This window comes from Chelmon rostratus, chromosome 21 (genome assembly GCF_017976325.1).
Source record: "Chelmon rostratus isolate fCheRos1 chromosome 21, fCheRos1.pri, whole genome shotgun sequence".
NCBI lineage: Eukaryota > Metazoa > Chordata > Actinopteri > Chaetodontiformes > Chaetodontidae > Chelmon > Chelmon rostratus.
In genome coordinates, this window is record NC_055678.1 from 6,464,385 (window position 1) to 6,479,342 (window position 14,958).

A 14,958-nucleotide genomic window follows, 5' to 3' on the forward strand; every position below is an offset into this window, starting at 1 on the left:
TATTGTAATGTGAAGATGCATGTAAGAATTGTTTTAGTAGCTGTTGGCGGTGCTGTTGGCCAGCCAGGGTCTATTTTGTAGACCAGCAGAGTATGAAGAAAAAGTGGAATTTCTTTTTGCTCACACAAATTAAATTAATTAAACATTGGAAGACATTGGAGTCTCTATGGATATGTTTGATGGATTTTGTTGTTTGAGAAGAGGAGATAAGATAAGATAAGGCTTTATTAATTTCCAGTCGGGGAAATTCGGGGACAAGCTAGTTAAGCAGAGCCATACATGTGACTCTTTATGACTTTGACAGGCTCGCTATACAAATTTAATTCATCCTGAGAACTTGGCCACTGTTCTGCTAGATGGAACTCATAGTTAACTGTATTGTTGTTGCGTTGATGACAATCAAAAATGGGGAAACTGTGCTCGAAACTGACTGAAATGTACAGTAAATGGCTGTTAAATCCAGGGGTGGATCTAACATTTTTCTAAATGAGGGGCCACAAAGGGGCCACCCTAACCCTGACCCACTATTACCCAGTTTGTCCCCCAGGACATTTAGTATTATTATTATTATATTACTGATGACCTTTTAAGCATGCTAATAACCACAAAACCTACCTAACAGCAAATCAGCTTTTCAAGTGGTGAAACGAGTCAGAAACAATCCTATGCAGCCGCCACTGGAATATAATTCTGCAAATATACTGCAAAAATAGTAATAATATTACTGTAGCTAATATTTATCTGCAACTGTGCAGGTATACTGGGTTTAAACAGAATAAATAGACATGCAAAAGTAAAAAAAAGAATCTGCACAGCGTTCATTTAGAATTTGAATGTCAATGTTAAGAATGAAGTTTCAAGGCTTTGTTCTGTTCGCTGCAGCCCTAGTGGTTTGGTCTCTTCCAGGGTCTCTGGTAGAAGGTAGAAGGAGGGTTTGAAGTGGATTTTGTGGGTGAAATCGACCTATGACATTTGCACATAATTCAAAATTCAGCCAATGAAGAAGCAAACTTCAGAAGAAGACAAGATAGCTAAGAAGGGCCATACACTCCCTCTTTTTGACCTTGTCCTCATGGCAGTCTGGAGGTACATCAAGGCTTGAGACAGGGGTTATCAAGCAGACCCTTTGCAGCCTTGGATGCGTGGGCTCTGTTTCCTGGCACCCATACTGTAATCAGCACACTTATTTACAGACCATAGAGTGTTTCTTTATTCATCAGTGCAGTGATTTCACACCTAGCTATTAATAACATGAAATGAAAATACTTTTTAAAAAACTTGATATTTTCCATGAAGTCTGCATTAAATGATAATGGTTGCTTTTGTATTGTCAAAAAAATACTATTGAAAGACCAGAACGAATTTGTTTTTTCCCTCTCTATACTTTCCAACATTTCCAGGACCTTTCTGTGGCACTCAGCCCTAACAGCACTTGTTGCTACCGTTGACAGAAATCTTTAAAAACCCACAAATACAATTTCTCTCTATTTTTCTCAAAAAAGTCTCAGCAATTTCGTAAAATAGCTGGTCAACCTAATTTTTAGGAAAAAGGACTCAAACAGGAGCAATGCTGGGCAACATTGGTGTTACATTACAAGATTACTGCCAATAAAAAGTAACTTGTTACATTATAGCGTTACCTTCTGAGAAAAGGAACTCGTTAGAGTACTTTTGCATTACCAAAAATTAACTTTGTGTTAGTTGGATATATTGTCCTGAGGACCTGCAGCCTACTGTAAGTCTGCTTGTGAGTGTTTTGACTGTACTGTCATTGCATAGCCAAATCTATGGTCCATAATCTTTAACTCTGCAGGCAATAACAATAATGATAACAGGCTAATGCATTTTAGCTGCAATGGAAGAAGTTGAATAACTTGAAGTGCATTAAGGTAAATAAAGGTTAGCTCGCAGGTGCTTCTTCAGATTTGCAGTAGAGCTCTTTGCAGCTGACAGCCTCTGATCATCCAGATACAGTTTTCAGCTCACTGTAATGTTCTTGTCCCTTTCACCCACAAATGCAAAATAATGAGAATACTTTCCACAATGTAAAGGCTGTCCTCTCACGTGCACACTGACACCACTGTAGGAGCGAAGAGCTTATTAGAATTTGTACATAACTGATTATTTAAATTACCAAAATAACATGTTACATTACTCATTACAGCAAAAAAAGTAATCTGAGTACTCTAACACATTACTTTGTAACTTATCACCCCGATAGTGAACAGGAGTAAATAGTGCTTTTGGCAGGGACTATTTTCAAGCACGAATGAGTCCACATTTGGGGCTCTAGTGATTATTTACTGCAGCCTGGCCTTGTGTGTGGGATTGAGTCAAAATAAAATACAGTGTGGTGTGTCTTCATGGCAATGAAAGAACATGTAACCCAGGGCAACAGTGTGGCTCATTGATGTTTTTGATAGTTGTTAGACAACAATGGAGCAAAGAGGAAGAAAATATGTCAGGCTCAAAGCAATAAATTCCTAAATAAATACAGAAATCTGGAGCTGAACATCAAACTGTAAAAAATGTGGGTAGGGGTGATTTTTGTTTTTTGGAGTCCACCAGAACTGATTGATCTGTTGATCAGTTCATTGTTGGTTTTGGTCTTTGTATGGGGTTTCATGACAATAAGGAACTATAACCATCTTTATCCTTTAGTATTTGTGGCTTGCTGCTGCTTTGCACCTGATTGTGATTCTCTGTATACTCTGAAAAAATCTGCAACAACATTTCAGCTCTTCGTATTTGAGTAAAGGTCAAATGAATTTAGCTTGATGGTGAAAAAACAAGATACAGACGTGACAAGTCCGCTAAATGAGCGCACTCGTGATCAAAAGGAACGAACGGTTTGATGGAGATGATCTGCTGGTTCTGATCGGACATAATCCTACACACAGACCAGCCAAAATAGGTTCTGTCCTGTGATTCCTCATAAACTTACATAATGTTTGTTTTCCGGCACAAACACAATGACTTCAGTGTGGGGAGCGAAGCAGTTTTTATGAGTCCGGTAAAATTGTTCCAAATGACTAGACTTTTCCCACCCCCTGCTCTCCAGACTGTTTAGTTTGCCGATTGGTGTGAGAAGTTCATTAAAAGTACATACACTGACTTTCTTGCAACATCCAACAGCTTTGCCAAATCTCAGAATTTCTCCCTGACTCAGTACTGCAGTTTTGAAACGGTGTAAATAATCCAGATGTTTGGGGATTCTGGAGAGCTATCAGGCACTATCACAAAATCAGGGCGTACATCTAACTTTAACACAATTAAAAGCTTTAATGGTTTTAATTTAAACCGGATTTTGCTGTCTGTACACTTGGATGCACTTAGAGGTAATCGCAGGATGATAAAATAAGCTGTTATTAGTTCGTGTCTGCATGGGAATGAGTAATAGAGTCTGACAGTTCACTTCACCTGGGGCAGTTTCAAGGCTCTGTTATTGCCTGTCCCAAATTGACTTTGACAGCGGATTCAACTTTGTTAACTCATTCATAAACTGCGGATGTCCACGTGACGTCTGAGCAAACACTCTTGGACATGGGCAGAAATGGTGCAGGCCCTTGCTGCTTTATCTGATACAAGTATCCAGAATGGAGTAACATCTGCCGCATATACTGTAGATGGATGACAAAGTAAGGGAAAGACAGACCCTGATGCCACCATACAGGTCACACGGATGGTGTAAGGAGTATTAAAATGGTGTTAATCATATGCTGTGGTCTTCAGTTACCAGATCTCAAAACATTTGAACACCTATGGGAGATTTTGGAGCCGTGAGAAAGCGTTCTCCACCATCTTCATCAAAACACCAAACGAGAGTAGAGTCCAGAGATCTGCTCTGGAGGCCTTACCAAGACTATTCATGTCGGTGGATCCTTAAATTTGTCACCCATGCGTAGTTAGAACAGGCCTCGGATACAGAGGTTTTGGAAAACAACAAAGCCGATTTCCCAAGTTGCCATTGCTGATTCATCTACACTGGAAAAATAAAGGCAACTGAAATCAAAGATAGGGAGAATGCTAATTCTTCTGGCCAAGCGACCGCATAACAATCCAGGACAGCTACAAGTACCAGGGGGTTCCCCGGTTGCACAGGAACCATGATGAGAAAGGGAGACAAAAGGAATCCCCCTCTCCGTCCCAGAAAAATATGTTTTCTGTACTTGTCAGGCAGTTTTTTTGTGATTTTGAAGCCATAATAATGGGGATATGGCTAATTAATGACTACTGGCCACCAGTGACCCTTGTTACAGATTTTCCTCTTGCCCTCTTCTTCTGTTCCCTTTTTTAAAACCTGGCACAATGAAGACGCCGGGCTGTTTCCCATTACAGAGGGAGTCACACTCTTCTGTCTTGTTCCAATTGGAAACAGCTTATAGAGAACATTATTTAAGCCTTAGCGTTGAGTTCAAACATCTGAAGACAGGTTTGATTTATTTGAGATTACATTTAATGATGAGTTACGTCTATTTATATTGTCTGTGGACCCAAAACATCGACCACATTTTATTACAATGACTTTTAGCACAACAAGTCCTTGTCAAAATGTGTCTTTAAATGGTTACTGCCACCGTGTCTAAATAATCGTAAAGGACAGACGTGGAGTTGGACGCGAGTCAGCGAGGCAGGGTTATTACCTTTATTGGAAACTGACAAACTATTATGCGTAGTGGTGAATGTTTGGGCTGGGCACGCAGTGTTCTTGTCCAATCCAGAATGAATCAATTTCAAGACCTTTGTTGCAAGGCACCCCTGTGCTTTTTCACAGTTTCCTGCTTTAAAATGTATCACAGACACAGTTGACCCTTTTTTTTGTTTACTTAAAAAAGGTTTTATGGTCTCTGCCAAATCGTCAGATCTCTAAAGCAGCACTGACTGACAATTAATATAGGTGTCATTCATTTAACTTGAGTTAACATCTGTCTCACCGACAGTAAAGATAGCTAACTTTTAAGATAACACACAGATAGTGGCAAGAGTAGACATTACTTCATCATTCCAGAAAGATGGGGTATGGGTATGGCGACTCTGTTCACAAATTTTACTGACTGTGATGACAAAGTAACCCAGAGGTTTATTAATGCAGTCCACTTTTTAGTCTTTTCCAGAATATTAGTCCCAGAATATTCTAATTTTAAGATTTTGTAAATGCAATTCCCTATCTGTTTTGTTTTATTTGTTTTACCATTACTGCCACTGTCCCTGCCACTGTAATACAAATCGCATGGATGGTAGTATAGTTATCATCATTTTTAGGCTGAACTAAAGAACTGGCAGCAATATATTTTTAAAATTGGTGTAATGGTCCTTTTTTGGTGTAAACAATGGATTGTCTTGGTAGCTCTGTTTAGCATTCATGGGCAGTGTTGGACATTAATGATACACCACTTTTGCGTTACTTTCATCATAATAGCTGCAGTACGACTGGCATTACATTTGACTCGATATTACAGTTTGTAATAAAAAGGCTGTTGCTACTATAGTCTCAGCATAACCTGATCTCAATGTTTGTTTTAGTTTACTTTATTGTTTGAGAGAAATAACAAGATATATCAGACCTGTTTTTCCTACTTCCACATCTCATGCAACTGATTAGCTCACATTTTAATATGTCTGTGTGCACCAGCTAGTGTGTCACGTAACAGCCACCTGAAGCATTTATTTATGCTTCACATGTATTTTTTTAACATAATTGTCATTATATATAACAATATGTTTTCATGAGATCTTTTAACAGCAGGAAAACCTGCATGTGAATGATTATACATGTATATACAGAACAGTTAATAAATAATAATTCAAGAAAATTATGTGAGATTTGTTCAGGAGTGTAACCTAATGGATTTATGTGATTACAACAATGTTATACTGTGTTATTAAGTATTAAGTAATGAACAAGTTGGAGTCATACTTGTTGACAAAATACATTACTAAATGGACCTTATATATGCTTAAGGCTACATTATGATGGAGAGTGGTTGTCCACCAATTAGAGGGTTTGAATGGTCAGATTAGAAATGTGCTGTATAAATACAGTCCATTAGCCATTATTAGGTGTTCATAGACTGCTCATACATCCAAAATGGGGGTTAAAATTAAGTGTTACTGTTTGGCTGTAAAATATGAATAATGCATTATATTCAAATCAAAAATAAGTATATATAAACACGTGTATAATTCCCTTTTGTTTTTAGAGTTTTTAGACACATATTATCATTAAATGATCAGAAGGATGCTCGATTTGTTCTGAAACAGTTGCAGAGCCAAATAACAGAAGTTTACAGTGGTTTTGTGTGAAATTGGTTAGACTGAGCCGATTACCCTTTTCCAAACACATGAGTGTATATCTACTCCATTTAACAATCAAAAACAAGCTTCATATTACTTTAAAGTAAAATGTAAACACATTTTTCTACTTTTTAAAGTATAATATCAAACTTTTATTTTGTTTTGTTTGTGTTAACATTTACTGGCTTCATTTCACCCCTCACTTCACTTCACGAGGAGTGATGTAAAACCTCAGTCCCGTCTGAGGAAGGAGTGGAATGTCTGCCCACAAACGCTGAGAAATGGCTCCGAGGCGTTTCTAGCACATCGTTCTCAAATGTGACCAAATGTTAGAACACCGTGTGCTTGCGCTTGGACATTCGCATCCCCAGGTGCATTAAGGGACGGGTAAACGAGGACGAGTCAGAACTGCTTGTTGGATGACCGAACAGCTTCGGAACTCTGAAGTTGTTAAACGCATCATCCGTCGTAGCTCCTATAAAGCGCTTATGTTCAAAGATGCCTTTTTCTCTGTCTGTGGGTTGGTCTGTCAGTCTGGGCCACTTGAAAACACTTTGGATGGCTTGCTGTGAAATTTGCTCGAGCCCATCATGTCGTCCTCAGGATGAGTTGTAATCATTTTGGTGATCCCTCACTTTTCATATAGCACCATTATGGATCCAGATTCATGCAGTAAGGGTTATGACTGAATGCTTTCAAAAGGTATAACATTCCCATCAGGCTCAGCTGTACTTTGTGTCTACTGCTAATTAGCACATTTAGCACGCTAACATGCTAAACAAAGATGTGAACATGTAAACAGTAGCATGTCAACATTGTCATTGTTAGCATATTAGCATGATAATGGCTGCCATCTTTACATTCTTCACCATGACAGGCAGAGATCAATTAGATGTCAGCTCTAATGCATCTCACAGTTTGATTTCCTTTATAACAAGAATTGCAAACAGCCCCACAGAGCTGCTAGCATAGTCGAGTCTTTTCATATTTGAAATGTCAAGAATTGTGTTTTTGGCCATTTGTGGGCATGGGAACAAGCTGGAAAGGCAACACTGACATATTGCCACTTATAAAGTTGGTATGGTGAACACATCCAGCTGACATGGAGCAACATCCAAAAATCCCTCTTCGGTTAGTTTGGTCTCTAACGACTCCTGAGAAAAACATCTGGCTCCAGGTAGTTAAATGCTCTGTCGTGTCCACCCAGCTGGCCGCTTCCTTTGTCTGAAGTAGCAGTAGAGATTAAAAATGGGCATGACGGCACACATTTTCAGACAATCTCTCCTGGAAGACATCCGTTGTATTGGACTAACAAATGATAGAAATTCATGAAAATGAGTGAAAAAGAACTAGAAAGAGAAAGTTCTTTCTTCACACAGCTGGTCAATCATGGTGTGAAGTGGTTGTAAATGTTGGATAGATAAGTGCGTCATGTTTGAAATGATCATGTTTGATAAATCGTATTTCTCGTATAATAGATTATATTTAGCCCTCACTGCTGTTGCTCTTTTTTGTTCATCACATAAGCATAAATAAGCTACCAGTATCTCTGTATCTCCTCCTAAGAAGCTTTCTCTTCTACCGCTGTTGCCACCACTGAACCTCCCCAAACGACCTCTGACAAACCAAACCTCACACTGATTTCCACTCATCTACTCACTGCTTTCACTGTGCATTAACAGAGTTCCCTCTTCTTTAATAAAACATGCTGCACCATAACAGAACAAATCGTCCAATCGTCATAACACTACTTGCTTGTGATCTCTTCACCCTCTCCTATCTATAATTATTCATCAGCTTTAGAGCCTGCTGTCTTCCATCCTGAACTAAAACACCCTTGACTGTGGTTTTTATTTAGAGTAATGCTGAAACTACATATTGAATCCTGAAGAAACAACATTTACTTCACTGCCCTCCAATTCCCTGAATACGCATTCACTCTGTGGGACTTGTTGCCGGTCGTCCATCCGTTCCTGCGCTGAACATGTTGTTTTGGTGGTGGGAAGGCAGACTCCTCATGCCCTCCACCATTCAGAGATGCCTGTGGGGGGTCAAGGTCCATTACAATGGACAAACATCACCCTGCCCGTTGTTTTTGTTAGTCCCTAATTGCAAGACCCACAGCAATGTTGATTGTGGCAGTGAGCACATTCATTTCGAACGTCATTAGCAGAGTCATTAACACTGGGGGAGCATGTTAAGAAGCGTTTGGAGACAGTTATCTGCTGTTGGCATTGGGTAAATAAAAGGGGGGATATCTTGCTGTATGTACAGATGTAGAACAAGAATATTCTTTCAACAATGCATCCCTTACCCTGCCACCAAGCGCTCAATACACACGAATCAGAACAGTTAAACTGCTCTGTAGCAGAATCACGATACAGTACTCATTTACATATTGCTAATTGATCAAGTTGCTGCTATTGTGCCTACTAATTGACCGCCAATTACGTCATTAGTCTGTGTTAGCCTGTTTTGATAAGGATTTAAGTACCTGGAGCTGAGACATCTACGTTACAATCTGTGTTGTCTGCCTCGAAGAATATGTAAATGACTAACAATTATCCAGGCGTCAAAGTCTGAGAGAAAATACTGAATGCTAATGAAACAATGAATGCTAATGCTGGGTAAGGCTATTCATACAGGCTGAGATATCATTACTGACAATACAGTTCCTCTACATTGTACAGTCTTAGTTGGAGAGAGCATGAGACTCATCACATCTCCAGTTTGATCAGCATTACTTGATAAAGACCACTGAGACGGGTACCGGGTCTAATGGTAGCCTGCAGGCTTGTGATCCCATCTGAATGAAGTATAGAGCTTACGGAGCCTTGGAGTGGCCGTAGGAGACAACATATTAAGAGCACTAGATGCTGTTTGCATGCAGTTCACTTGTTTTTTTGGTTCATATCAATACATTCCTAATTTTTTAGAGTTAATTAAAATGTGCGAATGATTTTGAATGAGTTTTAATCTGATTTATGCGAGCAAAGATAGCAAGTTTATGTAGGACTTTTCAGAACAGTTGTTCCAAAGAGAATGAAGGAGAGAAGACAGATATAAAAACACTGGCACAAGGTATACAAACCACTAACTATGATGCAAACAATACAACACATCAAATTAAGGTCGTCAGAAGTATTGATGCTTTAATATGCTTTTTTGATACCATGTGTTTAAAAGACTACAATCGCTGTTAATTATACATCTGATTGTATTAAAAGTAGAGAAGCCTATCAACATTATGAGAGATGTGTTGGTTGATGCAGGTTGTGAATTAATTATTTTGCGTGCCTATGACCATTTTTCCTTTTTGCCATGGTATTGAAGGAGGTATTGTGTATTATGTTTTTTTTATTCTTGAATCAAAGTTTAAGATTCTGGTATCGTCACAACATTACATCATATATTATAAAATCCTTTAGCTCAGGGTGCTGCATTGTCCAATCGGTCATCAGTGAGTTAGCCAGAAGTTCCATCTCCAAACACCTGTGTTTCGTCCTGGGGTCACTCAGGACTCTTCAAAGTGCAGAGCACCATGCTGTGATGCATCATGCATGGTAAGAGTTAACTTTTAGAATCAATTCCAAGCAGCTGCTCGCCAGTGGAGAGAGAGTGTAATGTGTGCTTTATGTGTGATTGATTGATTGATTATAAAAGCATTTTATAACTCTAGAGCTGCAGCTGCAGCTGTCCTCACCTGTCACTGGTTTCTAGAAGGTGTCGTTCAGGCAGAGACACTCTGCCAGAGGAAATGGTTTGGAAAACGACAGAAAACAGAGAGCCGTCCAGCAAAAAAAGTGGAATCTCACAATGCAGTGCATCACACAAACAATGTTAACATGGACTTTCTTGGTAGATTTCTCTATAATACTGTAAAAATAATGCTGTATAATCCTGTAAAAACATGTCTCATAGTGTTATAAACCTCTGTGTTGTGTTTTTTGTGTCTATTAAGCCTCAAACTCACGGATTTATCACTCAAATTGGCCAGACAGTCGTGGTTTCTTCTTCTCACAGGTACCTTACCGCCTGCATGTTATTTGCAGGTAAAAGCTGTGGAGAGGATGCCGTAAATTATAGCTGCTTGTGAGAAAAATGTGACTGAAATTCAGGCCAGGAGAAGCTTTTATACATTAGAAAAAAGCAAGCAGGTCGTTTTTGTCAAGCATGCAAGTTGAGAAAATGACTTTCACTTTTGCTCCATAATAATCTCTATCTTTGGCTAATTTTCAAGATGTACTGATAACATATTACCACACCGTTCATTTCGAGCAATGAAAACCAACACAACAATTAAAATTAAAAATCTTTGCATCTTCCAGGACGTGAGGTTATTTCTCTATTTCACAACAGCGGTTTATAGTTGCCGTGATGTGTGAGCTGATTCCTTTTCGGCAAGTTAAAAGAAACGAGAAATAATTTTTAAAAATGTGCGAAAATGAATGTTTGTTTCCCTCGAGCAACTTGTCTCCCCTGGACTCACTCGCCCTCTCTCCCCCCGAGAACTAATGACTGATGGTAATTACATTTAATGAGATCATGGGGTCGTCTGCAGGGTGCACTTCTGCAAATTGCTCTCAGCGTGGGGTCTGAAGTGGGATAGGGTAGGGGCCACAGGGGCAGTCGAGGTCGGGGCCAGGAGTGTTTGCCCAGAGCATGGGGGCCAGGACCCTCGGTGGTTTTACCTGTCACTCAGGGAGTAGTGAAACATGTCATCCATTTGTCTGCCTTTGTCCTCGTTTGTTTGTCTGGCAGAGATAACCACACAGAGGTGGTGCTGCTCTCGGCTCTATTGTGTGAAGCCGTTCAGCCCGTCACGTCCATCCGTCCCCTGCCGGCCCCCTCTCCCCTCTCTCTCCCTGCTCCACGACTGGTCATTTTGCCACTATTTTCTGGCTGCGGGGGGTGACCCTGGCAATTTAGTTAATCCATTAACAACTAATTGTCTCCTCCTACCCTGTTGCATGGACAAACAGCCTGGTGGGGGGGGGGGAGTCAAGCCCCAGTGACCTATAAAAGTCATGCTGGAAGAGGAGGCATCCACTGTCACCACGTGGACCCCAGCAGTCCTCATCCACAACACTTTTACTGGGACCTTTAAGCTTTGGATTTTATTTGGTGTGGCATCATAGATCAGTGACTCATTTAAGTCACCCAGCCTTGAGCTGATAGTATTCATCTTACTCTAATTTTTATTCATTTATTTTTCGCTGCTTGGTGGAAATGTTGGGAAATCTGTGGATGCTGTGCCTGTGTCTCTGCTTCTCCTGGGCCGAAGCTCGTATATGGGCCTGGATGCTCAACATGCCCCACAGCCCTCCCAAAGAAGGAGCAAAGGCACTTAGAGAAAGTGCTCCTGTAGCCAAAGCAGCTACGGTAAGATACTGGATGCTGTGCATAAATATGATGCTTTTCTTGAATTAATTCAAACCTTTATCTACTCTTGTGAGAAATCATCAGAGCCAAACTGCCGTTATCTAGTAAAATATTTCTTGTTAAGCTTAAAAAAAATTGTGTTTAGAGGAAACAGTTACACCGTAAATTAGCCTTATTTTTGTATACTTCCATGAAAAATGTGCTGTTCATGCTTTTGCAGAAGCACAAGACAGTTTAGTCTTTACATAACTCCATATCCAGGATTTCTTTTGGAACATGCAGGACTTAAATTTCGGCTAATTTCTACAAACAGTCTTGATAAAACTTCAGTATTCCCCCTCTGTTGTCCCAGGCTGTGTGCGACCATGACAGGACCTGTGGGAGGGGCTTCTCCTGTGATCGACACTTTGGTCTTTGTGTTCCTCTAAGAGGGGAGGGCCACTACTGTCGGAGGGATGCCCAGTGTGTCCGCGGACTCAGCTGCATGTTTGGGAAGTGCCATCGCAGCATCCCCAACGGACAGGAGGGTAAGAGTGCGACAGCAAACACATCAAAACCTTCTTTATTTAGAGTCAGTTTGGAGTTTCAACAAAACTGCACCCGAATTAACCGATGTTCCCTTCATCCAGGTGCCAGATGTAAAGTTGACAGGGACTGTGACGCATCCATGTGCTGCGCTCGACACCACGGCGAGCAGGTGTGCAAGAGGCGTCTGATCCACGGCGAGAGCTGCTATGTTCCTGATGGTGGCCTTGCTTTCAGCATTAACCAAATTTGTCCATGTGATGAGGGGCTACTATGTCGTGAAAACAGTGCAGCACGGCAGAGAGAGTGAGTACAGCAGTCATCTGAAATGATCTACTCAAAATACCACAAACTGAACATAAACATAGTTGTAAAGCATGCGATTGCAAGTGAGGCAGGTCCTGCAGTAATAGAGCTGTGTGTCACGTCCATGCAACATACTGCAGCTAAGCAGGTGTTCAGTTTGTAGTGTGTTCAGACTGGCAATGAATAATAAAAATAATATTTTTTTAGAGCATGTTCTTTATGTTGACTATTGTTCCACAACACACAAAGAAACAGAGGAGCGGCTCACAGCTGGAGAAAATTAAAACAAATTATGGATGTTGGTCAAACAGCTCAGAAAGCCAAAGAATAGCAATGAAATCCTTGGAAAAACATTTTGATGTCCATTTGTGAAGTTTAATTGGCAGCGACATTCCAAAGTCGCAGTTTTATTTGACATGCATTGGCACAGATTTGATCATTTCCTGTTTGTATGACTCAGTTAACTATGTTTTTTGTATACAAGTTTATGCTTGTAACTTGATAGGGGTGAGGGGTAATCAGAGGACCATGGCTCTGTTTAATCAAGCCAAACCAACTGACACAACAGGCTTGGTTTCTGGTTTTAATTTGTATGTTTGCATTATTTGCAGTATATAATAGATAAACAGTGTCTGCAGCTGTGCATCCATTTCATCCATCATGTGGCACAACATGTAATAACTCATATTACCGGTACTTGAGTAATCCATCTGCAGGATCTCAGTAACATGTTTTTTAAATACGCCTAAAAATGTTGAATGTGTTTGTTAGTTTTGGTGATAAATGGCATGATGGCCTAACCTGAGTTTGTTTGTCTTGCAGGAGAGATTTTATTTACCAGCTAGAACGAACAAGTTGGACCTGCCAAGCACCCAAACCTTGATGCCAGCCTCAACAAGCTATTTATTGTGTAAATATGTTGTATATGAGTGTAAATTGATTGTAAAAAAGCACTACTGTCGGTAGCCGGGCTCAAAAATGCCATTATGTCTCACACAGTATCTTCCTCAATGCATTTAGTGATCTTTGATCATATCTATAAATGTCTATTCCCCTTCAATTTAAAGAATAAAAAGAAATATTTTCCAAAATCAACGACTGTGCCAAGATCATTCCTTATCAATAATAAAATACATATAAGCAGCATCACGTACAGGACAGACGTTTTTGCTGCTCTCATGTGGTGAACATACAGAGGATGATGCAAAGGTTTGAAATGAGTGTTCACACTTTTTGCAGTGTCTGCGGTGAGAAGTTCAAACTCAAAATGTGACTTTTTGACGGAGAATGACTTTAAGCTGATGTTACAGCAATGACTAAATTTCCCTTCTGTCGGAAACCTCCCGTTATTTATACTACACATAAAAAATTAGAGGAAGTTCAGTTTATCTGCAGAGAATTTGAGCCACTGTCAGAGCAAAAGAAGGAATTTTCAAAAATTAAGTTACAAGATTTTTACAAAAAAGATCCAGTGATGATTTTAATAAAAAGTAATAAGAATAAGTTATAATTCAAAGAATTACGATAAGGAAGTCATAATATGTCAAGCTCTACTCAATCTAAACAAAAACACCCATCATGTTTAATACATATTAATCAAACAGGTGGACAACAGAGGAGTGAATTACTGTTGAGGTTTTGTTTTTTTGCCCTGAAATTCTGTCACCATCACAATCCACTGCTTGCTGAATTTGACGGTGGCCTTGTGTTTTGCATGAAGGAGCAATAAAAAACCATTTACAGACACCTCTCCAGTTGGTGGAAATGTTTCATTCTCAAAAGGGGGTGCAGTATCACTTTAAAGCTCAAAGCGGACCACGCGGACACTTTTCTTGGCTCGCAGGTCGTGGTTGCATAACATGGTGGAATCTCGCGGCTGCTGATTGTTAGCAGCAGCAGATGCTGTAATGCTAGCTGTCCCCTGACCCATTCTTAGATTGGTATCTTCCTCGGACTACCCCTTACAAATTCCCCTGTCGCTCCATTCAGATGCTAATCGTCTGCAGTTTGCCCCTTCAATTGCTGGGTGACTTGAATTGTCCTGTGAAGGACATTAGTGTCTAACCTCTGTGCTATCGTTTTACAGCTCTCATCATTAAGTCTCTGCGAGGAGGTTTTTGATTGCGTGAATGGAGCTGAATGTTAAAACGAGAAAGATTTCTAACTTCTTTGGTGCGGCATTTCTAGCTTTGATGATTTCCACATAACGTGCCTTTCTCTTGTGCAACTTCAGCTTTCCAGCTGTTTTAATTTCTTAAGAGGTTTGATTCAGAGCAGCAAAATATGTCAACTGTCAGCTGAAGAGACAACAGGAAAAATAACTAAAGCTACTGAGGCTTTAGGCAACATGATATAAACCAATCAAAATGATGCAAACAGGCCAACGAGAACACGTTTCTCACACATACGAAAGGCTGACGAGACAAAAGCGATATCTAATAGCACGAGACT

General features: G+C 40.0%; 1 protein-coding gene across 1 annotated transcript; it reads left to right on the forward strand.

The window, feature by feature from the left end:
• Positions 1 to 11,523: 11,523 nt before the first annotated feature.
• Positions 11,524 to 12,511, forward strand: LOC121625399 (dickkopf-related protein 3-like). The gene is made up of 3 exons (XM_041963486.1): positions 11,524 to 11,676; positions 12,029 to 12,203; positions 12,306 to 12,511. Exons 1-3 carry the CDS (start codon positions 11,524 to 11,526, stop codon positions 12,509 to 12,511), a joined length of 534 nt encoding a protein of 177 aa, XP_041819420.1.
• Positions 12,512 to 14,958: the final 2,447 nt, after the last annotated feature.

Excerpts from the sequence above, each read along its gene's own strand:
- LOC121625399 (XM_041963486.1), top strand. The coding sequence starts at position 11,524 with ATGTTGGGAAATCTGTGGATGCTGTGCCTGTGTCTCTGCTTCTCCTGG. Across the intron at positions 11,677-12,028 it reads CTGTAGCCAAAGCAGCTACG|GCTGTGTGCGACCATGACAG; the intron begins GTAAGATACTGG and ends CTGTTGTCCCAG. Across the intron at positions 12,204-12,305 it reads CATCCCCAACGGACAGGAGG|GTGCCAGATGTAAAGTTGAC; the intron begins GTAAGAGTGCGA and ends CCCTTCATCCAG.